Source organism: Talpa occidentalis, unplaced genomic scaffold, assembly GCF_014898055.3.
Source record: "Talpa occidentalis isolate TD23 unplaced genomic scaffold, MPIMG_talOcc4v2.1 talOcc4.13, whole genome shotgun sequence".
NCBI classification, from domain to species: Eukaryota; Metazoa; Chordata; class Mammalia; order Eulipotyphla; family Talpidae; genus Talpa; species Talpa occidentalis.
The window spans coordinates 62702814-62729833 of NW_023601322.1; the positions used below are offsets into that span (position 1 = coordinate 62702814).

Here is a 27020-nt window from a genome sequence, read left to right on the forward strand (position 1 = left end):
TCTACTCCCGAGGAAGGCCATCAATTGTGGTCTCTGAAAAATCAATAGCAATAGGTAGGAGGCCAGATTCTTCGCGCTTACTGTATTAATCCTTTTCTCTTCCTACACATCTCTAGTAGAGATAGAGTTGTATAGACTATTCATTCTGAGAGGGAATTTAGAGTTTCCCTAGTAAACTGGCAATTTTAGAAATGAGGAAACAGGCCCAGAGAAGCTGAAGGGCTCGTTCCATTCACCCAGCAACTCTTGAAAGGCAGTTATGCCAACCAATGTACCACAGATGTTCCAGCGCACACAGACATCCTTAAAGATAGGGATGGCATTAGAACTTTCATCTTCAGCTTTGAGGCTAAACCTCTTCCACAGCTCTGAAATCTTCTGCTGACTTCAATGATAGCTCTGACAGAGGGTAGTGAATAAGTCATGAAGAAGGGAAACAGAGAGGAGGCTGAATTTCGGAGGAAACTGACTTATAACAAGGGAGCCTCAGGATGAAGAGAATGGTCTACATCTCTCCAGTAGACTAGGGACTTTATTGCCAGTCTTCAGCTGTAAACAGGACATTTTGGAGCTAACATTTTAAAGAGGTTGTTATACGTGCAAGTCCCTGTAGAAAATTATCCATGCTGTGTTTCATATTCTCAGGGACCTGACCCACCTTTCTGAGATTCAGAGAAATTAGGCAGTTTACTTAATTTAAGATCACACAGTCAGAGGAACTGACTCCAAAGCCTGTGTCCTTTGCATTACCCTGCACTGCCTTGTAAGGAGCTAGGCATAATCTTTACTATAGATGGAATTGAACGTATTTTGTCTCAAGGAAAAATTCATAGGGATAATTTAGGAGTCTAGTTATATTTAAGAGCTGCATTGAACAGTTGGTTGAGGGTCATATTATCCAGGGTAAAAATCTAAGTTTCATCATTTATACCTGTGTGATTTTGGGGTGCATTTCACTCCTCCAAGGTCTTCTTTAACTACTTATCTATACAGTGGACAAAATTTAACCATTTACCTCATGGTGTTGATCATGAGGGAAAAAGGGAAATGATGCTTGTAAAGCATAACACTGTGTCTGGCACTTTAAGTGCTCGAAAATATTAGCTGCTATTTGATATTATAACTCACAGTATTAATTGGAGAACAGGATGGTGCAGGAAGGGAAACTATAAAGGAGAAAGATGACCTTTTAATGTTTAACTTGCTTTCAAGCACTGATTCCTTTACATGTGCTGGGCACACACCTGTTCTCTCTGGTGGGTTAGATTAGATCAGCTTATTCCAAAAGAGAGTGACAAGAGAAATTGTTCAGTGGGAAACCCAACCAGGTGTGCACAAAGATACTTGTAAGAGGATAATCTTTGCAGGATCATTTGTAATAGAGAAAACCCAGAAATAACCTAAAGTATTGGCTATATCAATTGTGGCACATCTCAGTTAATGCAGACCTGTACTTCTAGGTGCTTAGGATAAAACGTTGGCATTATCTTTGATTTTCTTTTTTTTTCCTCACTCCACACATGAATGTCATCAGTAAATCCTGTTGACTTTACCTTCAAAATATATTTAGTATCTCACCAGTCCTGATCACTGGCTTAGATTTTTGCAATCACCCTCCATCTGGTCTTTCTGCTTCCCCTCTTGCTCTGTCTGCTTCCACCCTTGCAGTTCTTTGAATCTATTAGTTTCATTTCTGCCTCAGTGCCTTTGCACTTGCAAAGGCAAGCGACAGCCACTGTCTGGAAGACTCTTCCTCACAGCTTCCTCCCGCTTCTGCTCAAGCCCGTTTCTCAATAGTATTTCTTGCCCTGCTCAATACTGTAATCCACCCTACTCTGAATTTAGGACTCCCAATTCCCTATATCCTGGCTTTTTTTCATGGCAGGTTTTGTGCACTCTATATTATTAACTTATTTATTAAGTGCACAGCCTACATCCCTCCACTAGAGTGTAAACTCCATGAAGGTAAGGATTTTTGCCTGCTTTTGCTTTTATTAGTTAATAGCACCTAGAATAGTTCCAAGCACATAATAGGTACTCAGTAAACATATTTTGGGGCTTCCCTGTTGGCATAGGGGTTAAAGTCTCAGTGATATCAAGCTATCACCAGCCACTGTGACATGAGTTCGATCCCTGTCCAGGGAGCTGACCCGCATGGCACAGCACACCTCTCCTGGCTCACCCACTGCACCCCTCAGTAGTGTATTTCAGTCAATCTGCCTGTTCTGTTCCCCGCTCTGTCTCTGGTGAATCCTCTCAGCCCCCGCACCTCTGGCCTCCACCCCAGTTCATGTATGCATAAATAAATAAAATAAATATTTTTTAAAAAATCATATTTTGGAAGGAGTGAATTCTTCTTCAAATGGCTTTGTATGGAATCTTGAAAGCAATCATAGGGATTTATAATATAGATATGAAAAATCTCCAACACATATTTTAAAGTAAGAAAATAAGGTTGTAAAGCTATTTATGAGAATATATGAACAGAAATATAAACACATATAAACACAAAAACATATACTATGATATGTACATATGTTATATCTTCATTTTTGTTTTAAAAAAATAATAAACTAGGCCTCTCTGGTGGCACAGTGGTTGAGCACTGGGTTGTGAAGCTGCCCGCAGCCTCTGCAGCGCCGGTTCAATCCCCGGCTGCTCCCCGGCCACCGGAGGAGGGTCCCACATGGCGCGCAGACCTCTCCTGCCGCCTGCTGCTCCCCTCAGCAGTGTACTTCGGTCCTTCTGCCTGCTCTGCTCCCCGCTCTGGCTCTGGTGACTTCTCTCACCCTCCCGGGCTTCTGACTGTACCCAGTGCTTGAATAAACAAACAAACAAACAAATAAATAAATCTTAAAAAAAAGAATTTAAAAATAAAATAAAGAAGGGATTCCTCTAAAAAAAATAATAAACGACTTATATCTGAAGACACACACATATAAAGATGTAAAATGTTGGGAACACATGCCGTATTCAAGACTTATTCTACTAGTTATTTTTTAGGAAGGGTGAGGCTTTGTTATTTACACTTCTCTAATTTTTAAATTTATTCTTCAAAAAGCTGTATCCATGTATTACTTTCTCAGGTTTTTATATAGATTTTCTAAGTTGAGGTAAATTAAAAAAATGAAATGTATGCCCAGGTAATATAACACTTTTGGTACACTTTTCTAAATAAACTAACCTGGACACGTTGCTGGTGGAGAGATTTGCTGGATGTGGACATCTCTGACCAGCTGATAATTCTTGCCCACTTGACCGGACCCTCAACACCCCAGACCTACATACTTTCTCACACTGGACTGTTAGCTCGTTGGGAGCAGGGCCATAATTTGTTGCATCACTGCTGCAAACCTATTTCTAGCACAATATTTTAGGAGGTGCAAAGTACATTTTGTTTAATTGAAGCCGCTTTTTCCTGCGCTCTGAAGTCATTCAACTGCATGGTTTTCTGGTGTGTTCTGAGATGAAGCCTCAGCTAGTTCCCTTTCCTTCCTGCAGATGGCAGTATTCGTGAGCTTGAACTAACCAGGTTTCCTAGAGCAGTAATCCTCAGTCCCTCAGACAGAAAGCTTTCAGTGACACTAACTCATAACTTCCCTTGACTATTCTGGATGAGATTAGTAGATCAAATAATCCACCTATAAATATAGCTTCAAGAAACCAATGCAACACCCGTGTTCTCATATAAAAAGCAATAAAAGGGAAGTAATAGATAGCCAAATCCTATGTATTTTATTTTTTTAAAGATTTATTTATACGAGAACTGGGGTACAGGCCAGAGGTGTGGGGGCGGGGAGTGAGAGGATTCACTAGAGACAGGGTGGGGAACAGAACAGGCAGATTGACTGAAATACACTGCTGAGGGGAGCAGCGGGCGAGTCAGGAGAGGTCTGCTGCACCATGTGGGTAGTTCCCTGGCCAGGGCTCAAACTTGTGCTGCAGTGGCTGCGGATAACCCCATAGGTTGAGTCCCAACCCCTTGTGCCACCAGGAAGGCCCCAAATCCTATGTGTTTTATAGTAAATGCATGGGTGTGATTTCCCTAGAAGATATGGCAAAGTAGTCAGATTTGTTCGCCTTAGGAGACTTCCTGTGACTATGACAGCTAGAGATTCTGTCTGATACAGGAGTTGATGCTGTGAAGTAATTTTCTAAAACAGTAAAGAACTCTTTGTTGATCCCTGAACAAAACAAAGCACACATTTTCCTTAATTTTATGCATTTCAGTCCTTCAAAATGCATTGTATATTAAAGCCAAGCTCCCCACTCCCACCAAAAAATAAGCAGCTAGGTTCTAGGCTCGGCTAATTATAAAACGGTATTTTACCCCGAGGTTTGGGACAACTTTTGTTGTGCAAGGCCACGCTACATATTGTTTGCATTCTTCACTCTCCATTACTCAAATGTATGTAGTGTTCATTCAGTGAATACAGTACTAAAAAAATAAATATTTCCATACATTTCCATCACGGCCCCTTAGGGGGCACTGCTGTCTCCATTAAGGACTTCTAAAACACCTGTGCTGTCTAACAGGGCTGCTAAAAGTCAAATGTGGCTACTGAACCTTGAGATGTGACTATAGAACAAAAAAAAAGTGACTGAAGAACTAAAGTTCTAATTTAACTTACATATAAGTTTAAAAACTGATACTCGGTTATTAGAAAATGTTTAAATATGATTGTAACAACTTGGATATGGGAAACTACTTGGTCAACTGTAAATTTTATGAAATCTGAATACAGATAAAATATTTCTAATTGAAAGTTTAGTGCATTAATTGAGATGCCCTAAGTGTAAAATACACATAGGCGTTTGAAGATTTAGAAGGATAAGAAGAATGTGAAATATCGTACGAATATAATTATTTTATTAGATTGCATGTTGAAACAATAAAGGTTTGGATATATTGGATTAAGTAAATGTTGCTAAAATTAATTTCACTGGTTTCTTTTTACTTTTTTAATGTTGCTACTGGAAAAAAAATACATACGTGGATTACAATGTATTTTTATCAGAGAGTGCTGGGATAGAAAGAACTCAGGGCAAAATTTTCAGCTGCTGAGATCTCTGTGCTTTCTGTCTGATAGGTATGCAGGGTAATTGAGAAGGAGTTACAATTAGTCACATATTCTCTGCCGGCAAACCAGAGGCACCAGGTATGGGTCTTCCCAATGGTGGAAAAATCCCAAGTGGTTGTAAATTTTTAATAAGGTCCCAGATTTTGGCTTGAGGTTTCTGGCAGGGATGATGTTTTTCCACCACACTCAAACTCCACCGCGTCCTCTGGGAACATTTCCTTTACATTCTGATGTGGGGGTTTCCTTTACATTCTTATGTGAGAGAAGGACTTGTGCCAGCTCTACTCAGAGGCAATGAGGACAAGGCATTTCAAAGCACAAGGAAGATGGCCTTTCTCCCTGTTCTGGTAATTTCCTGGTAATGCAGGTGGTTAAATTTCAAAGCAAACTGAGGGGTCTCCTTTGAGGCAGAGCTTAGAGAGGCAGCTGTGCAGGTAGCTAAGTTACATGCCAGTCGTGGAGAGGCCTCACTGATCATTATTCAGGAGTCTGCGATGGATTTTAGATTACTTCTAGACTAGTTAGAATCCTTATGTTTCATTTTTAAGAAAATGACTTATTTTCCCAAGGTGTCAAGTTGACGATGTGAGACAAGAATTAACAATGAGAAACATGAGCTTTGTGTTCCCACCTGGGTGAGAATAGTGACTGATATTTTATGGCTGTGGGTCCCTGAGCAGATAACATAGCTTTTCTGCACTTCAGTCTCCAGTTTTCCTATCGATGACATCCTTCTTTCATATGTAACAAATGCCCAATAAATAGCCATTGTTTTTCATTATGGAGGAAAAAGTGGAATGTGGGGAGAATTTTTAAGCTGCAAAGCATCTTAGAACATTTCTCAGACTATTTTTTTCTTTTTTTTTTTTTTTTTTTTTTTTTTTTTTTTTTAAGTCACCCAGGAAATACTATTTATTTTATCAAAATTATTCCTTTTCCCTTCTTTTTCTAGGCATTATTTCAGTTTTCTTTTTCTTTTTTTTTTTTTAATCTTAAATTTTATTTTTATATTCCCCCATACAATTGCAAACGCCCCATTCTGACCCCAATCCTTCCCCTCCCGCCCCCCACCCCCCTAAAAGTGTCTCTGGTTCATAGTTTTTTGTTGATTTTGATTTTCACTTTCTTATATTCATTTTCCTGGTCCCTTATTTAAGTTTTCTAGATTCCTGCTATGAGTGAGACCATCCGGTATTTTTCTTTTTCTTTTTGGCTTATTTCGCTGAGCATGATCCCTTCCAGCGCCATCCATGTTGCTGCAAATTGCATGTGTTTATCTTTTTTGAATGCTGAGTAATATTCCATGGTATATATGTACCACATCTTCTTGATCCAGTCATCTACTTTTGGGCATTTGGGTTGTTTCCAAAGCTTAGCTATTGTAAACAGTGCTGCTATAAACATAGGGGTGCAGGTGCTCTTTGGAATTGATGTTTCTGTGTCCTTTGGGTAAATACCTAGGAGTGGAATTGCTGGATCATATGGAAGCTCTATGTTTAGTAGGTCCAGAAATCTCCACACAGCTCTCCATAGTGGTTGGACCAGTTTGCACTCCCACCAACAGTGCAGAAGAGTTCCTTTTTCTCCACATCCTCGCCAACATTTGTTGTTGCTAGTTTTTTTAGTATGTGCCATTCTCACTGGTGTGAGATGGTATCTCATGGTAGTTTTGATTTGCATTTCCCTGATTGCAAGTGATGTTGAACATTTTTTCATATGTCTGTTGGCCATTTGCATTTCCTCTTCAGAGAAGTTTCTTTTTAGCTCTTCTGCCCATTTTTTGACTGGATTATTTTCTTTGTTGTTGCTGAGTCTCATCAGCTCTTTGCAGATTTTTGTGATCAGTCCTTTATCATTAGTGTTGGGTGCAAAAATGTTCTCCCAGTTGGTGGGGTTTCTCTTTGTTTTTGTTATTGTCTCTTTTGCTGTGCAGAAGCTCTTTAATTTGATGTAGTCCCAGCTGTTTATCTTTCTCTTCACTATCACTGCTTTGGGTGATGTGTCTGTAAGGATGTCTTTGATGTGCAAATCCCGTAGTGTTTTGCCTATATTTCCTTCTATGTATTTTATGGTTTCAGGTCTTATGTCTAGTTCTTTAATCCATTTTGAGTTGATTTTTGTGTATGGTGTGAGGTAGTGGTCAAGCTTCATTCTTTTGCATGTAGCGACCCAGTTTTCCCAGCACCATTTATTGAACAAACTTTCTTTGCTCCAATGCATAGTCTTTGCTCCTTTGTCAAAGATTAGTTGACCATAAATCTGTGGGTTTATTTCTGGATTTTCTATTCGATTCCATTGGTCTGTATGTCTGTTCTTGTTCCAATACCATGCAGTTTTGATGATTATGGCTTTGTAGTATAGTTTGAAGTCTGGGAGTTTGATGCCTCCATTTCCTTCTTTTTTTTCAGTAGAGCTTTGGCTATTCGGGGTTTTTGGTGATTCCATATGAATTTCATCAATAATTGTTCTATTTCTTTGAAGAATGCCATTGAGATTTTGATTGGAATAGCATTGAATCTGTATATTGCTTTTGGTAGGATGGCCATTTTAATAATGTTTATTCTTCCAATCCATGAGCAGGGGATGTCTTTCCATTTCTTTGTGTCTTCTTCTATTTCTTTTAACAGTGTTTTATAGTTTTCTTTGTATAGGTCCTTTACCTCTTTTGTTAGATTTATTCCCAAATATTTGATTTTTTTTGTTTCAATAATAAAAGGGGTGGTTTTTTTGATTTCTTCTTCTTCAGATTTATTGTTTGTGTATAGGAAGGCTACTGACTTTTGCATGTTGATTTTGTATCCTCCCACTTTACTGAACTGACCGATGAGTTGAATTAGTTTTTCTGTGGAGATTTTGGGGTTCTCTATGTATATTATCATATCATCTGCAAATAGTGATAGTTTGACTTCTTCTTTTCCTATTTGGATTCCTTGGATGTCTTTCTCTTGTCTTATTGCTCTGGCTAGGACTTCCAGTATTATATTGAAAAGCAGTGGTGAGAGTGGACATCCTTGTCTTGTTCCATATCTTAATGGAATTGCTTTCAGCTTTTCACCATTGAGAATGATACTGGCTGTTGGCTTGTCATAGATGGCCTTTATGATGTTGAGGTATGTTCCTTGTATCCCAAGAATTTCAAGGGCTTTTATCATGAATGGGTGTTGCACTTTGTCGAAAGCTTTCTCAGCATCTATTGATATTATCATATGGTTTTTATATTTCTTTTTGTTGATGTGTTGGATAACGTTGATTGATTTTCGGATGTTAAACCATCCTTGTGCCCCTGGAATGAATCCAACTTGGTCGTGGTGAATTATCTTATGGATACATTGTTGGATTCTGATAGCTAAAATTTTATTGAGGATTTTTGCATCAGTGTTCATTAGGGAGATTGGCCTATAGTTTTCCTTTTTTGTGTTGTCCTTATTCGGTTTTGGTATTAGTGTAATATTGGCTTCATAGAACGTGTTTGGTATTGTCCCTTCCTTCTCAATTTTTTGGAAGAGTTTGTGAAGGATAGGCACTAATTCGTCTCTGAATGTTTGGTAGAATTCATTTGTGAATCCATCAGGTCCTGGGCTTTTGTTTTTGGGGAGGTTTTTGATTACCATTTCAATTTCGCTGCTTGTAATTGGTCTGTTTAGGTGTTCTATTTCTTCTTTATCTAGCTTTGGGTGATTGTAGAGTTGTAGGAATTTGTCCATCTCCTCTAGATTGTTGAACTTGTTTCCATATAACTGTTCATAGTAGTTACTGATTATTCTTTTGATTTCTGCTGTGTCCGTTGTGATTTCTCCTCTTTCATTTATGATCCTGTGTATTTGTGCTTTCTCCCTTTTTTCCTTTGTGAGCCTGGCTAGGGGCTGTCTATTTTATTTATTTTTTCAAAGAACCAGCTCTTGGTTTCATTGATCTTTTGGATTGTTTTTTTAGTTTCAATTTCATTTATTTCTGCTTTGGTTTTTATTATTTCTTTTCTTCTACTGGATTTGGGTTTTTTTTGTTGTTCTTTTTCTAGATCTTTGAGCTTCGAGATTAGGTTGTTTCTTTGAGTTCTTTCTTGTTTTTTGATGTGAGCTTCTATTGCTATATATTTTCCTCTTATTACTGCTTTTGCTGCATCCCATACATTTAGGATATTGGTGTCCTCCTTGTCATTCAATTCAAAGAATTTTTTAATTTCTTCTTTGATCTCCTCGTTAGTCCAGTGGTCTTCCAGTAGTGTGGCTTTTAATCTCCATGAGGTAGGATAGTTCCTTGCCTTCTTTTTATGATTTATTTCTAGTTTGATGCCTTCGTGGTCAGAAAAGATGGTTGGTATGATTTCAATCTTGGTGTATCTGTTGATGTTTGTCTTGTGCCCCAGTATGTGATCGATCCTGGAGAATGATCCGTGTGCGCTTGAGAAAAATGTGTACTCCGTTTTTTTGGGGTTTAGTGTTCTATAGATGTCTGTTAAGCCTAAGCACTCTAGATCCTTATTTAGAGCTTTAGTGTCTTTACTTATTTTTTGTCTTGTTGATCTATCCATTGTTGATAGTGGTGTGTTGAAGTCTCCCACTACGTATGTGTTTTCTCTGATGTCTGTTTTCAGAGAGGACAACAGTTGTCTGATATATTTTGGTGCTCTTTCGTTTGGTGAGTATATGTTAATGAGTGTTATTTCTTCTTGAAGTATTGTCCCCTTGATCATAATGTAGTGACCATTGGGGTCTCTTTTTATTTTTTTGAGTTTGAAGTCTGTTTTATCTGATATAAGTATAGCTGTTCCTGCTTTCTTTTTTGGCCCATTTGCTTGTAGGATTGTTTTCCATCCTTTGACTTTGAGCCTATTTTTATCTTTCGTAGCTAAATGTGTTTCCTGGAGACAGCAAAAGGTTGGGTTTTGTTTCTTAATCCAGGCTGCAACTCTGTGTCTTTTTATTGAAGAGTTTAGTCCATTTACATTTAGAGTTAATATTGATATGTTAGCATCTGTATTTGCCATTATGTTTGTCTTTCCTTTGATTTTATTTATTCTTTTAATAACTTTTTTTTTTTTTGGTCTTCTTTCGTTGTTATTCGTCCCTCTGAGGTTCTGGCTTTAGGATTCCTTGTAGTATTTTTTGGAGTGGGGGTTATTCGTAATGAAATTCCGGAGTTTCTCTTTGTCTGGGAAGGTCCATATTCTTTCTTCATGGAGGAAAGAGAGCTTTGCGGGATAGAGTATTCTTGGTTGGCATCTGTTTTCTTGGAGTCTGTTGACTATGTCCCTCCACTCTCTCCTTGCCCGTAGTGTTTCTTCAGAGAAGTCTGATGTCAGCCTGATTGGTTTTCCTTTGAATGTTATCTGTTTCTTCCCTCTTGTCAGCTTCATTATTTTTTCCTTGTCCTGGATTCTTGGGAGCTTTACTATTATGTGTCTTGCTGTGTTTTTCCTTTCGTCTTGGAAGTTTGGTGTTCTTCTTGCTTCTTGTATATCAATTTTCAGCTCCTTCTTCGCATTTGGGAAGTTCTCTTCAATTATCTCCTGGAATATTTTCTCTGTTCCTACTTCTCTCTCCTCTCCTTCTGGAATTCCTATAACTCTTATATTTCCTTTCCTCATGGAGTCAGATAGTTCTCGAAGTCTTTCTTCATTCTTTTTCCTTCGTACTTCTCTTTCCTTTTCTGTTTTGGTTCTTTTTATTTCTGTGTCTTCAAGAGAACTTATTCATTCTTCCATTTCATCTATTCTGCTTTCCTTGCTTTTCCCGGAGTTCTTTAGTTCCTCCATTAATTCTTTGATCTCCTGCATTTCTTTTACTTCCCTCTTTAGGGACTCAATTTCATTCTTCTGACCATTGTTTTCCCTCTTTAGGGACTCAATTTCCTTCTTCTGATCTATCACTTTTTTAATCATGGCAATTTTAAATTCTCTTTCTGGAAGGCTCAGAAGTTCTTCCAAGTTGCTGTCGTTGCAATCTGGGGAGTGGTTTTCTTTTTGTGGTGTGCTTCTTTCCTGAGGAGTTGTTAGGTTGCGTGTGGTTCTTCTACTCCCTACTGTCTGTTTTCTAATTTGTCGTATGCGTTGGGACACTGTGATGCTCGGACTGACTGGCATCTTGGGTGAACTTCTCCGCTCCCCTCTGGCTCTTCCAGGAGCCATCTCTGCCTTCTCGGGGAGCTTTCTGCTGGTTTTAGGCAGTTTTTACTGAAGAAATGTCCCTGTTCTCAAATGGCGAAGCGGGATGCAGTCCCTGAGCCTCCGGTTTCAGGCACACTCTTCTGCGCACCCGGTCTGCCCCGGACGTGGGTGCCTGCTCCCTCTGTGGGCTCAGACTGCTGGTCGGAAGGGGCCTGGCGTGGAATAACTTCCCGGCTGGCCACTGCAGAAGCCTTCTGCCCTTTTCAAGCAGTCTTAAGAAATTTCCTGTTCTATGGGGTGTTAGTGACTTTTTTTTTCCTGGTCACTAGGTGGCGCCAGAGATCTCTCCTAGTGTCCTTGGGGGGCTGTTTTTCGTCCCCCCAACCCCGTGGGACAGGGAGCAGAGCGGGAATGGTAGGGTACACCTCAACAGCTTTGGGGTGCTGTGTCTGCCTTGTGCCCCACCGTCGTGGAGAACCCACGCCCCGAATTTTCGTGCCCCGGGTCTCAGTTCAAAGCCCTCAGTTCCAGGACGCGGGCTGTAGCCCAGTTCAGTGGCGCGGGAATGGCGCCTTTTGCACCGCTCCCGTGCCTGGGCGCCTGGTTCCTGCTCACTCAGGGAGGGACCTTCACCTCAGTGAGGACCTCCGTGCGTCTCCCCGCAAGCCTAGGTCGTCTCCCCACAAGCCTAGGTCGCAGGCAGCCGCGATTCCGGTCTGCACTTGCTTTTCAAGCTCCCCGAGCGCGCCGCGTTTCCGCGCCAGCTTACCGGCAGCCCGGGCTGTGTGCGCGTCTCCCTGGGTCTTTGTTCTTCTCTAATGGCGCCCGGAGCCGTTCGCTCACCGCCGCAGCGAATCCTGCAGGGTTCGCCTCAGCTCCCGTTCACGGGGTGTGGTGGCTGCAATAGTTCCTTTCCACTCCCAGTCCCGCTTGCTGCGTCGTTTGTTCTTGTGGGTTGTTTTAGTGTGTTGTTTCCCTCCTCTCTGCCGGTCGGAGAGTGCCGCCTCTGTGGGCGGGGGAGGGGAGCAGGGTTCTGCGCTTCCCTCCCTTCTAGTCCTCTTTTTTGGCCACTTTCTTCTTCGGGTAGTTTGCTGGAGTCACCCGTTTATCTTCCGTGTCCCAGTTCTCACTGGGACCTGCCGCTTTTCCTCCCTATTCACTTTTTTTAATGGGAGATCTTACTCGCAGCGTCTCCTCGCCGCCATGTTGCTCCGCCCATTCAGTTTTATTTTTCAATAAAACATTTTTTCCGATCCGACGACCTGGAAACCCCAAAGTCACTCTCAGAGCTAGACGGACGCCGCGAGCTGGCCGAGGGCCCCAAAATGGAGAGCCCCCCCAAAGCCCCTCTCAGACTATTTTTTTCATGACACTGGTCCCATGAAACAGAATTCCAAGAATAAAAAGCATTTTGTGGGTACTACATTTTGGAAATGGTACATACCTCAGTGGAGATCAGCAAAGCATATTAGCATATTTAACATTCTGAGAAGTCCTGCAGTGAAGATATCAGTTTAACTCAGCTTAACCCAGCATTTCCCAAACTTCTTTTACTAGGCTCTCCACCCAAGAAATAGCTATTAGCTGTGTGGGCATAGTGTGGGAAATTATGGCATGGGAAGAAAAGCCTTACCTTCTCATCAGAAGCCTTTGGTTTTACATTTTGGATGAACTGGGCTCCTTGACAGTTGTCGTGCAATGCAGGGGAGTAAGAGTGACAAGCCACCAGACTGTGTGTCCCATGGCACCTAGGTTCATGAGGAAAATCCCACTGCTCAGACAACCTTGAAAAATTAAAAAAGTGGTGACATGAAATATTCATTTTGTTGGTAATGGAGCAGGGAGGCTATAAATTTAGTTTTGTTTCACTCTTTTTAAAAATAAAAACCCATGAACTCTTAGAACTTTCTACAAATAATCAATAACTATAATAAATTTGTACTATGTACAATATTCACACATACACGCATGCGCACACATACACATCTGCATAGCAATGTATGAGATTAAAAGGATATATTTAAATTATAAACCTTACTCTGACTAGAAATACTAGATGTGAAAAGTATACAAAAAGGATACCGTGCATACTCAATTTGCAATAATTGCACGTCTTTCATCAAGACATATCTAATATAATCTCTGAATCCTAAAATACAAATAAAAATAAAATCCATTAAATGACATCAAATAGGGTTAGAATAAAATTCTACTCCCTAAGAAGATTCAGAATGCACATGTGACTAGGAGACTGCTACAACTTTGGGAAGAGAATTGATGAATGCTTGACTGAGGGTCAGGGTGGTGGAGGTAGATTAAACAAGGGAGTGGTGATAGAATCCAAAGGATTGGCTGCAGGAGTAGGAGAAATGTCAGTTTGGCCAATGAACTGATGGTGAAGTAGTAATGGTCAACCAAGTAATGGGGCTTCTGGCCCCATGTCATTATGAAAATGAGAAAGACTTACCCCCTACCATTTTTAGCTTTTCCAATCCAGCCCCTTCCTTTATATCCAACCCAAGGTGCCTTTCCTTTACAAGATTTTTCTTCCACCCTTGTCTTCTTAGGGACCACTGTCTTCCCGGGAGAACTATTCAGGGAGATGCCAGCAGACAGTGTACTCCTGAAGCACAAAGCTATTATATCTTATGTACTATGTCTGCTTTCTAAACTGGGCTGCAGGACTGTTATGCTCATGTCTGGCTACTCTGCCATTCATCCCAGTGACTATCTTAGTGTTGGGCATTTGCAAGGTGCTGTCTACAACAGGTAGTGAGGACAAGTGTTGTCCTTACAAATGAAATCTTAAAAATGGAATAGATGTAAAGGGAAGTTGCTCTGGTTAAGACAGGTGTAGAAGATCTGGCATCCAGGACCCATAACTCCCTTCCATGTAGAGTTCCATGATGCACAGTTCGAAAACTTTCAGCTTGGTGGGCTGGTTATCGGTTTTGGAGTCAGAGAGAACTGAATTTGAATCCCTGTTCTGTTGCTTGACTGTAATAGACAAATGGGGAAACTTCTCTGAGCCCCACTTCCTCTTCTGTAAACCTTGGATAATAATAATTTCACTGTAAGGTTATTGTGAGTATGAAATAAGAGAGTGAATGTAAAAATCTCTGGCACTACTAAATGATCATGAAATCATATGTGTTGTAAGAATAAGACACCTGAGAACTGAATAACGGGTCCTTTTGAACTGGTACTAGTTCAGTGTAAATGAACATACTCATGTTCAGGTTAACAAAAGCCAGAGTTGGGGCTAAGTTATGGGTAAATTTGGGATTCAGAGGGCAACCATTCTTAACTTATGCTCTATCCACGCCATAAACCCACAATCACCTGTCTCTGCATGAGGGTTTATCAATATTTAATGTGTGGGTGTCAGTTGCTGTAAACTGAGCGTACCCCAGCATGGACTTGAATTAATTATATGCAGGAGGAAAGAAAATAAAATGCCTTTTTCTCAGAGTCCCAAGTTTCACTGGCGACACCAAATCCTGGAAACCATAAGGTGAAATTGCTGCTGATGGAAGACGCTGAGAAGCCAAACCAGAAGAGTGACGGCAAACCCAGGAAAGTACGATTTAAAATCTCTTCCTCTTATAGTGGCCGAGTGTTGAAGCAGGTTTTTGAGGATGGGCAGGAATTAGAGTTGCCCAAAGAGGAATATCCTCACAGTTTTCTCCAGGAGTCCCTTGAACCAATGGATGGCGTTTACGGGTCTGGGGAAGACCCCAAGCCCCGGCCATACTCCCCTAAGCTGACTGCTCAGAGGATCAGCGTGTTTAGAGAGGGCAATGCTTATACTTTGGCGGGCAGCCAGCCTTTCTTCAACGATTACAAGGCGAATGACCATAAGGTTGGTATTGTGCATGGTGTGGAAACTTTACAGACTAAAATGGATTTCGAGAAATCCCTACACCTTTCAAAGTTGTATCTTGCTCATGCTCCCTGGTAGCAACCAGAGTTATGGAGCAACAAATGGGAAGTCACTACTAGAATAGTATTTCTGGGACAAAAATAACATGCTTGCTAACTACTTATTGGAAAGTGCAATAAGCATCCATAGTACTCAAATTTCATCTGGAGTAATAAATTGCAATTGGGTCTTTGGCTTGGTTATCTTGGTAAGCAAATTAGAGATACAGTGGTTTTTAGATTGCCAGATTGCTGTGTTAGAAAATTATACAGCAACAAGTTGTTCTTTTTTTTCCCTGAAAAAGCTAAATGTTTAAAGGTGCTCATTTTATTCCAGCCAATTACTCAGCTTGAGGTTTATCCAAGTCTTGTTTTATTCCTATATTCCACCTGTTGCCTGCTTTTAAAAAAAGTCTGTGTAATCTATCTGTCTGTGTGTCTATCTACCACCTGTCCATCCATTTTGCCTTTCCACTGCACATAAGCATGGACACTGGGTAGGTGGAGTCCTGGAAAGAGATGATGAAAAGTAAATCAACCAAAGGACATGTTACATGTGGAGAAAGTTTGAGCTAATAGTTCAAATGAAACATGTATTTTATCTGGGGATTTCAATTATTTTTCCCAGTACCCTGGATAATCAAAAGCCCATACATGATTTTCTTTTAAGCTAGAAGAAACTGGAAAAAAGTCACTAACTTCCAAAAACTAATAGAAATGTGTATATGCTTCTGCCAGTGGGGTCATGAATGCCTTTTTAAATAAGATCAAATACAATTATATAATGTACCAGGTTATTAATGACTAGCACACCAGGATGTGTTCTCATCTTTAAAGTGTGAAATTCAGATAATTACTCTAATCATTTTTATTGTTAGTCTCCAAAGGGAACAGATAATACATTTATAGCAGACAAATGTATTGGTCATGCTGGCATTTGAAAAGGTGTAATGATGGGCATGTCCACTTTTATCAAAGATAATTCCAGGTTTCTTTTTTATATTATAGGGGGCTGGAATGAACAATCCCTTGTGTTAATGGAGTGCCTTATGTTTATAAAGCATGATCACATACTCTTTCATTGGGTCTTCATTATAGCCTTGAAGAGAAAGGCAAAATATGATAATTCTCATTTTGCAGATGAAGAAAATTGAACACCTAATTGTTCAGGAACCATCCAATCTCATAGGAGTCATTAGGTGCAGAGTCAGAATAAGAACTCAAGTCTTCTAATTCTTTATGCTTCTGGCCCCACGCAATGTTTCTTTCTAGGGAATATGACCATAATGATGGTATTAGTTAACATTTATTGAGTGCTTATTATTGTATCTTAGGTACTTGGCTATATTTTGTACTTACAGTATCTCTTTTTAACTAATTCTTATTTGTAGGTGTAGAATTAACAAGGTGATAGTCTTTACAAATTTTGTATAACACCAGGGTAGATAATATTGAACTGCTTGACCTTCATATGTCACATGTCAAATTGACATTTATGTAAGTGAGTAACTAGGTGTAGATTTCTCTAAGACCAGACAACTGAATCTTCATGGCATTGAGGCACAGGTGGAGTGAACACTGCCCTGGTGGCCGAATTCTGAGTTTGGTTCCTGCCTGGCTGTTTTTTTTCTTTTTTTCTTTGTTGCCCCATCAAATGCCACATCCAGATCTTTACCAGCCTCTGAGTATGAGTGGGTGGTGGATTCGTGCATCTCCACCCCATGCAGCAGCACGGAAACATGTAGTCAACTTGGTTGTTGAAAAATAAGGAAATGAGAGCTGGGAAGTTATGATTTTTAAATATTGAAATCAATTGTAAAATAACCATCATAAATAGTGGTTATGTACATGCAACATGGAGTAGCGGTTAAGCACAATAGGTATTTGTATACCAAGTACCTCTGAACCTGAGTAGGTGTTTGTACACCAACGTTCATAGCTGAGTAATTCACAAATACCTGAAGATAAAGGAAACAACTCAAAAGTTCATCAACAGATGAATGGACAAGCAAAGTGTGGAATATACATACAATGAAATATTATTGAGCCTTAGAATGGAAGGAAATTCTGACACATGCCACAAGATAGATCAAACTCAAAGATATTATGCAAATTAGTAAGTCAGTCATAAGAAGACAATTGTATGATTTCATTTTGCCTGAAGAACCTAGAGTAGTCAAATAAATTTTGGAGACAGAAAGTAGAAGGTGGTTGCAAGGGCTGGGGAGGGAAAAGGGGGAGTTTAATGGGCAGAGAGTTTGTGGGGATAAGAAAAATTTCTGCAAATAGGTGGTAGTAATGGTTGCGTCTATCCACTTATTTTGGTTATTATCCACTTATTTTGCGTCTATCCACTTAGTAATGGTTCAGTCTATCCACTTATTTTGTGAGCTTGAACAAGCCCTGATGAATTTCAATGTTATCATCTGTGATATGAAGTAATAAAAATATCTACTTAGATTGTTATGGTAATTAAAAAAGATAATATGTAAGAAACATTTAGCAGTGCACCTGGCACACTGTTTATGTTCAGTAAATGTCACCTACTAGTTTGACAATGACCAGATTCTTATCAAAGAAATGTAGACATTTAAATTATGTATGGATAAAATGGTTATAAATAATCAAATGTTCTAAAGAATTGAAACTGAAGTTTACAGCATTCATTAAAAAAATGGGAAGGAATGGAAGGGAAATAAAATTTCCTGAATACTCACTATATATATATATATATATATATATATATAAATGCATAAAAATAAAAAATATGTAAGTGTATATATATTATGTCATTTCATCTTCATAGTAATTGTATGAGAAAGAGTTTTACAAATTGGAAAAACAGAAGTTCATCAGGATAAAATAACTTGCGCATCTCATATAGCTGTCTCATAACATTTAAATAAAATTTAAAGTCGGGTCTGTCTGCCTCCAAGGCCTGCTGAGATTCTAGTAACCACTAAGGCAGGTCTGCACTTAAACACAGAGTGGTAGGAGGGTTTCATGGCACCTGAAAAGCACTATCCAACACGCTGCCATTGCCATCTAAGTAGTTCTGAAGCTCAATCACATGGCAGCCACAAAGGCACTAAGGGAGGGAACAAATATTCCCGGCTCCATCTTGGCCCTCTGTAATGTAAGAATGGCTGTTCCTCATGGGCAACCCGGTGTAACCAGATAATGTGAACTTTAGTTACACCTGGAGGTTTCTTTAGGCACAAGGAAGAACTTGGCTGTCAGGGTGAATGAAAATTAAACACACCTTAAAGGTGATTTGGGACCCTCTGTCTTTGGTGTACTTTAAAGGAAATTTGGTGTCCTGGTGTCTATTGAATATTGACCATCTTAGAGGCTAGAGGTTAGACCAGATGACTGCAGATTTTTTAAAAAAATATATTGAGTTTTGCTTTGAAAAATCCAGCTCTAGATGTGAAAAAAGTTCCCTAGTAACCGAGCCTCTTCAGTTATTACCGGAAGTGGAAATGGAAACTTACAAAAGTACCACTATCTTTATCTTCTGAGGTTTAGAAACTGATAGTCCCCAGTGTGAAATATGAACCCAGCATGCATCAAACAATAGGCAGTGGAAGCTGCCACATGATCCCTTGAAGAGAGGGAGAGAAAATAGGGCTGGGGTGGCGGAAACTTGTGGCTTCATCAATAATTTCTGAAAACTCCACGGATGTTACAAGGAAGGGAACCTTAATATTGAAGTCGTGTTCAAGCCAGGTTTTGAATGAATGCACGAGGGATTTAAGTACAAGTCTATTAATTGTGGTTTATACAGGTCTATAAAAGCAAGGCAAAATATTTCATGCTGAGGCATTTAGTTGTGTAGTATGATTGTGCATGCACTACTAAAGAACAGTTTTCAATAATAATAGCAGTAACTAGCCCTGCCATTGGCACAATATTCCAGCTTTTGCTCTGTAGATGTTCTGTGCATCCTCCCACCCCAAGAAGTTGATAAAAGTAGTCTCAGGGATGAGAGTCAAATATTTAGTGACAGGGACATTGCTCAATCAGTCAGGAAACCCACAGAGTGTTAGTGCAGAGTCTTGACACCTTGTGTCCTAAGCATTACCCCCTAAATTTCTGGGTCTGGGGATGTTAGAGGCTCCCTGAAGGAAAGCTGGTGTAACATGCGGGCATTTAGCAGTTTGTGGGCACTGCCCACTTACCGCCCAGTATGGAAGTATTTCTGGATTTTAATAACTAGTTTGACTATACAGGTCAGTCTGTTTGCACATGAGCAATCTGAGGTTCTGAAAGGCAAATGACTCTCTTATATATGACCAAGTGGATAATAGAATTCCAATTCTAATAGAGGAAAGCAGAATCCAATCCCTTCAAGCTGTCCTAGCTCTGGGAAGAAATAACTGTTCTTGGTCAAGTAATCCCTAAACATCTCTGCTCAGCATTTTACAAACATTACTTCATTTTCCCCCAAAACATGCCTATGAGGTAGATGCTGCCTTGTGGTATTGCAAATTTATTTATTCCTCAGCTAATGATTGTTATACATGCTGTATCCATACAAGGGAACACAGCTATTAATGATGCTATAGAAGTATATTTGTTGACATAAAAATATTTTCATTTATATGAATAAGGAAAAAAATTACAACAGAATATGTGAATAATATACATTATACCTGAATAAATAGCAGTCTATATTAATATAAAATATATATGAAAATAAATAAAATGATCTTATATTGGAGGGGATGTTTATGAATAGTGTGATGCAGGTGTTAAGAATGTGGTGTTAAGATGCAGGTGTTAAGAATGTGAGATGGAAGGGTCATTCTAGGCACAGACCTAGAATGACTCTGTAACTTTGTGAGGTACTTAACTTCACTGAGTCAAGCCCCCTCATCTGTAAAATGCAGAAAACATGGCGTCTACCTCACAGGCATGTTTGGGGGAAACTGAAGCAATGTTTGTAAAATGCTGAGCAAGATTCTTGACATAAGTATTATTTGAATAAGTTATATCTAATATTGTTTATGTATCAAAAATTTGGAGAAATATTTAGAAAAATGTTCCCTAGCATTGAGTAATATTCATTGTGCACAGCCTTGCATCAATTGCTGTGCTATGTGGTAGCAATAGAAGCTCTGGAGCCTGGCCTGCAGACTCTTACTGTCTAGTTAATTCAGTGTTGATTAGTTCAGCTTTGGTTGATTACACTCTACAGGAAAAGGAAGTTGGTTTTCATGGGTTTCAGAGGGAACAAACAAACCAGGCAGTGAACTATAACTTTGGGGTTTGTTGGGATTGCAAGTGCCAGATGGTAGAAGGTCTTTTCTCCTATTTCCCTGTATTCAGTGATTAGTGTTAGATCACCATGCTCAATTTCCATTTTTCCAGTCCCCACCTATTATAGATTTTGGAAAGATAATAATCTACACAAATAACTTGAAAATAATTCGAACCCCCATGGACAAGAGAGACTTCATGAGGAAAATTCTCCAGAAGGAAGAGGAGGCGGAGGAAGAGTCTCTGATGAGTAAAGAAGAAGTCTATGGAGAAAGCGACCAGAATGAGGGGCCTTTGCCAGGGGCGGAAAGCACATTTCCCCATAACCAGTACCCACAGGTGCGTGAGAGTGGCTCACTATCTGATTCAGGACTGGGCCCTTAGCAGGGGTCTCCACACCATTTGGTTGAGCAGTACTTAAGTAAGGACTTTTGAAAATGAATCCTTAAGATGTTTAAGTGTTAAAAATGTTAAGGATTTTAAAAGTTAATTATATTTTAATGGTATCTTGTTAGCAATAAGTTGTAAGTCCATATTTCAAATGGGCATGATGTAAATTTTTCAGGATGATTTTTTTTGAGATCTGATTAGTACTTAGTTATGCATTTTGCAATGTGGCTATGACCATCTTTCTCTAAAGATGGGAAAAAAAATCAGCTCTGTCCTTTTCTTTTTTTTTTTAAAAGATTTATTTATTTATTTATACAAGAACTGGGGTACAGGCCAGATGCGCGGGAGGGTGAGAGCATTCGCCAGAGACAGAGCAGGGAACAGAACAGGCAGACTGAAGAAATACACTGCTGAGGGGAGCAGCGGGCAAGGCAGGAGAGGTCTGCTGCACCATGTGGGACCCTTGCCGGTCATCTGGGATCGAACCGGCACTGCAGAGGCTAAGGACAACTTCATAGCGCAGCACTCAACCGCCTGCACCACCAGGGGAGGCCCAGCTCTGTCCTTTTCTTATGGGTTTGGTGGTGCTTCTTTTGTTGTTTCTCAATCTAGTTTCCTTGAAGAAATCTTATAAAGCCACATGTCTTTAGATTTTATAGGCATGCTTAAAACTAAGCAATATCATTTGTAAATCCATTAGATCTGGCACAAGTTAACTGTGATATGTTGCAATATGCTGCAAGTGAAGTAATGAGCTGTGCACCATTCACCTTATGTGAAATGGGTTCACTTTACATCACACTTATTTCACAGACCCTTGGGTACCACATTTGTCTAGTGACTGCCTGTCTTTACGAGGTGCCATTGTCAACTAGCTTACTAAAAATTAGTATGACAATTTCTTTTGAAAATATTATTAAAGCCTAATCTCTTGCCTACTTTAGATAAAAAAATAAATATAAATAGTTTGAACGTGTTTTCTCTTCACAACTCTCAGAGGTGTACAGTCTCACCTTGGAAATCATTGCTCAGATAAGCTCAGAGAATGGGGAGAGTGATGTTATTGATTAGTTCACAGTGTAGGCTTAAGGTTAGGAAGGCAATTTTGATGAATTTAAGCTAAGAGAATAAAATCTTGGGCAGTCACAGAAATGAATGTTCTTTCTCTTCAGATTCCATTTCTTGGGACTTGAAGCTTTCTGTGGAATGGCATGACATAATGGGCTAGAGGCTTCCTTGTACTTGAAGGATGTCCCTGCCCTGGGCAGGTTTAGGGCATAGAAATCAGAAGGCTGTGACTAGACTCCAGCAAAAGACCCTTAAAGTTCTGCTCACAACCACTCATGTCCCCAGCCTGATCTCAACCTCAAAAAGATATTTTTGAAATGCAAACCTGATCATGTTACCTTTTCATTATCCATTTGCCTTACATAAAACTTTAAATGGCCTCTCTTAGCTTGGAATAAAACTCAAATTCCTCATTTGTTCTAGAAAGTACTATGTAGAGGGGTCACAGCTGGCCTCTTCAGCTGCATCTCTCCTCATTCTCTCTGTCCCAGACATATTTAACTACCTCTTATATTTCTTTGCTCTTTCCTATTAAAGGCAAATTCCTTCTGCCTAGAATATTCTCCAGAGTCCCCACCATTCTGCCCTCAGCCACTAGGATCTCAGAGGAAGCATCCCTTCCCCAGAGGAGCTTTCCTTGGTTTCCATGAGAATAAAAATCCTTGGGATGTACCAGTTATGGCAACTCACAACCCTCTCATAGTTGAAACCGTACATGTATCTGTATGATTATGTGGTCAATATTTGCTCTCACTCACTAGGATTGGTTCCATGAGGGCAACAGGGGCCATGCTTATGTTAAATCATTTCAATAAATTTAAGAAATAAATAGACTGGCAAAAAAAGAGATGTTCAATAAATATTAGCTAAGTGTTTGTGGAAAGAATATCATAATTTGGGACCAGCTGGTAAGAAGTATTATTTCTGTGTCTCTTGCTTTCTACATAGCACTATTCAGAACCTACCACAGCAGCAGGCAGACAAAATTCCCACTTTGAAATTCATTGATTCTATTCTTCTCCGTACCGAATTGTGACTTGCAGGAGAATGCTCTTTTAGAAGCAGGCCAGAAGTGATAAACTGCAGTTCACATCACACTATGTAGGCCTGAAGAGAAACGAACAGGCCTGATATGACAATTACCTTTAAATTCGATTTGGAGAGATTTGTGGTTTTTAGCTGTAATGCCACAGGCCAGGACAGAGGTGTGCAACAGAAAGTTGTCGTGAAAGGTAGTAGTTCACTTACCTGTCCTTTAAACTCTCTTTCAAGTTGAGATTTGTTTGCCCAATCCTTCATGCAGTTGATGTCCGGACAAGTTTCATTCCAAAAGAGAGGGTCAAAGAGCATCAAGGAGCCCCTCCTGACTCAGAGATTGTTTGTTCTATTGTATGAACAGGGAAGCAGTGGCGACCTTGATGAAAGAGCAGGGAAGGCTAAAAGCTGGCCATGCTCAAACCTCTGTGTGAACAATAAAAGAAAAGGCGAGGAATAATTGAATTCAGCCACAGTGAAACAGGGAGGGGGAGAAATCTGACCCTGCGTTTAGTGGATTTGAGACCATAAATCATCTGGGCTTCTTTACGTTTCGTGTGGGCTTGCCTTTGAAATAATAGTAATAATAATAATAGCTGCCATTTACTGAGGGCTTACGATAGTCAGGCATCATGCCCAAAGCTTTCCATGCAAGAGTCCCTTTCATTCTACAAGGTCTCTGTGAGGTGGGTATTATTAGTAACCTCATTCTGTAGCTGAGAAACTAAGGATGAGAGTAGTTACATAAATTGACAAAGGTTACCCGAGCCTGTAGTCAAACCCAGGTCCACCTAACTATCAATCACTTTGCTAAATTTTCAGGTTAGTGCTGGCTAGCATCTCCAAGACTATATAAGCCTTTGCATCAGCAATGAATTCAATTTGGAGAGATTTATTTTTGTTGATCATGGCTAATAAGAGATAGTTTAGGTAAGTTTGTTGGGTTCTAGAACCTAAACTATGCTGTGTAACTGTGTTCTATGTCCACTTGCTAATTATTTTTTGCTGAGAAGAAATTAAAAAATGCTGAGGATGTAAGACAAAAGGTTAGGTTATATCATGCATACCTTGTATAGAAACCGAATAAAGACTTATTGAATTAATCAAACAGTTAAAAAGAGCACATTGCAGGAGAGTGGCTGAAAGAAGGGTGGCAACCAGGGAAAGGTTAAACCTCTAATAATACATCATATAACCATGTGACATCAGATTAAATTTGATGATTTGTTCTTGTTTTTTATAGCAGGTTTATCAGATCATTTCATTAATCTTTCAATGTCTGACCTGGCATTCTATGCAAATGAATTTTTGGATCACATGCATAGTATTACTGTACTTGCTTTACAAGGTTGACTTACAGCAATAAAACATCACTGGATCAATTACAAAACATAAGTCATGTTGGGTTTTGGCAGAAAAATGGACCATGGCAATTTGCTTTAAGAATATTTGGGCCAATGTTGTTATTTTGAACCTTTTGAAGGTAAAAAAAAAAAATCAAATTTCTCCATATGCCACAATCAATAAAATATTAACAAGAGGGTAACATAGATATCATTTTGGTTTTTATTTATTGGGTAATCACCTCCATTCCCTAAACTGAGAATAAAAATTTTAATATCTTCTTAGGTACTTTGCAGCATGACAAAGTTATTATCAGAATTCATGCCTCCTTTTTCAGAGATTGTTTTTAGTTTCAGGCTATTTAAAAAAAATAAAAAGCTTTGTTAGCTGGGTGGAGTGACCCAGTGGACTCCAGCTGTCTTGTTAGTTTCTAGAACTTAAGGACAGGAAGGGTTCTCCAGACATCATTGTTTTGTTTGCTTGTTCATTTGGCAAGTACGTGAACAGCAAAGCCAGGCAATGCACTTTGAAGGGGACTAGCCCAGAAAGCTTCCTGTCTAGTAGGCAACTTTCAGTGGAGTATGAGATCTGTGTGCTAAGGGCAGTGCAGGTGGGTGGGCAAGGCTTTTGGAGGGACTGCTGCTAAGCTGATGTCTGAGAACAAGGAGGAGTTGGCTGCGTTGGGAGTGGGGAAAGGTCTGTTTCCAGCTGGAGACCAGCTGTAGAGAAATCTGAGGACAAGAACCTCATGAAAGAAGTAACTAAACAGAAGTAACTAAACATTAGTTAAATCAGCTAAGATTTGATTTTAACCTAAAGTTTTATCTGAAGGGCAAATGTTTATTAAAAGGTTTCTTGGGTTGTTTCTATGTGACAATTACAACTGTAGGCATCTTGATAAGATTGACATCAGTGGAGAGAACATTCCACAAGACCAGAGGCAGGGTGCACGCTGAAGTTATGCCCGAGTTGTGGTCATCTGGACTAAGATTGTGGGTGCAGGATGGAGAAAAGTGGATGGCTTTGAGAGATGTTTCGAAGGTGAAACAGACAGAATTTGATGCTGGATTCAGCTGATTTGATCTCATAGGACTGCATAGGACTGTAAAGATTGCTAATTTCCTTTAGTGATATAAAGGAAGATCGCAAGAATAACTAAGGGGTATTTTTCTGGAGGGTGGGAGTTGAGGACTGGAGATTTAGTAGCAAGGTTTAACTTTTATGGAGAATCTATAATATGCCAAATGTTATATTATGGTATTTACATATACTTTCTTTTAATATTCCAACTACTCAAAGAGGTAAGCTTTATCATTCCCATTTCACAGGTAAAGAAATCAGGCTTTGGAATTGGTAAGGGGCCTACCCAAGGTATAGCTGATGTCAGAGGTAGGCCTCAGTCCCAGGCCAACCCTTTAGCACAGAGCTCTTAATCACGGGGCTAAGCACAATTCTCAAAGATGACAAAGTGCTTCAGGAAGTCAGAGCCAGGCTTCTAAGGATAATGACATCAATTCATTCATCCATGCGCTCCCTCAGTCACACAAAACAATCTTTCTTCAGTGGCTACTGTTGGACCACTACAATGAGGGGCTGGATACATAGTCTTTAGAAGCAGGAACTCTAGTGCTCAACTCATGGAGAGCAAAACCTGCCTCCTTCTCTTCTAAGCTGTGTGACCACTGGCAAAGAACTGAACTCCTCTTTATCGTGTATTCTTACCTATAACACAGGAATGACAGGTGTCTACCTCACTGGGATGATGTGAGGATTAGATGGGTTGACATAGAGACAGCTCTTAGACCACAGCCTGGCACCTCCTAGGCAAGCAACAAATGCTCGCTGTTAGTATTTGGCAATGAGGAAAATGAAGTCCTAGCCCTCATGGGCCTCTAGAAACCACATGTCAGATGGTGACAAGGGTGAGGAAGGATGGAAAGTCCAGGGATGCAAGGCATAGCCAGAGAGGGTGTTGTCTTGGAAATGTCCATCAAGGAAGTCCTGTGATATAATTGCTGTGAATATACCATGCCTCTGGCCGGTTCCCTTTTTGGCATTTGTGGGAAGCATTTTCATCTAACTCTTTCCCAGTCTTTGAGGCAGCTCAGGGCTATTTTGACCTGCATGTGAACAAATGGACTTGCACTGCTGATATAACTAAACACTGACCTGTCTCTTGCAGGAAGGGGAGCTTCCAGAGGACAACTGTTTTCACTGCCGAGGGTCGGGCAGTGCTACCTGCTCTCTGTGCCACGGCAGCAAGTTCTCGATGCTGGCCAACAGATTTAAGGAGTCCTATCGGGCCCTGCGGTGCCCTGCCTGCAACGAGAATGGCTTGCAGCCTTGCCAGATTTGCAATCAATAGCCGGTGGCTTCTTGTGTCTGATTTTATCACTCTCTCTCTGAAGTTATTTCTAATAAACTGCTTCCTTCTCCTCCTCCTCCTCCCTTTCCCAGCAAGGAAGCCACAGAGGCTGTGATAGTGTCCACCACTGGCAAAACTCAATTACTGGATGACATTTTGTGAGGCAGCTGAAGTCTCTGTGTGGGTCTAAATGGCAGAGTCATTTTTGAATTAGAATCTGCTTTGAAACCGGTTCAGAAATTATCCTTCCCGGAACATGTGTGTGTATTTCATTTAGTTTTCTCCTTGTGCATGCTAGTGAACAAATAAATGTACACTTCAGGCAGCAAGTTGAAGTTATTTTCTGGTTGGAAGTGATTTTGCAATATTATGCAATGAGAAAGGAATAAAAAAGGCAGGTTTCTGATGAGCTGAATTCCTGCTGCTTATAATGCATTTCAAATCATTA

General features: G+C 39.9%; 1 protein-coding gene across 1 annotated transcript; it reads left to right on the forward strand.

The window, feature by feature from the left end:
• The first annotated feature begins 14679 nt into the window (after positions 1 to 14679).
• GRXCR2 (glutaredoxin and cysteine rich domain containing 2) lies at positions 14680 to 26588 on the forward strand. Its single transcript, XM_037509013.1, has 3 exons — positions 14680 to 15049; positions 20482 to 20709; positions 26390 to 26588. Exons 1-3 carry the CDS (start codon positions 14717 to 14719, stop codon positions 26570 to 26572), a joined length of 744 nt encoding a protein of 247 aa, XP_037364910.1. The 5' UTR covers positions 14680 to 14716; the 3' UTR covers positions 26573 to 26588.
• The last annotated feature ends 432 nt before the right edge of the window (positions 26589 to 27020 follow it).

Excerpts from the sequence above, each read along its gene's own strand:
- GRXCR2 (XM_037509013.1), top strand. The coding sequence starts at position 14,717 with ATGGAAGACGCTGAGAAGCCAAACCAGAAGAGTGACGGCAAACCCAGG. Across the intron at positions 15,050-20,481 it reads ACAAGGCGAATGACCATAAG|TCCCCACCTATTATAGATTT; the intron begins GTTGGTATTGTG and ends CCATTTTTCCAG. Across the intron at positions 20,710-26,389 it reads CCCATAACCAGTACCCACAG|GAAGGGGAGCTTCCAGAGGA; the intron begins GTGCGTGAGAGT and ends TGTCTCTTGCAG.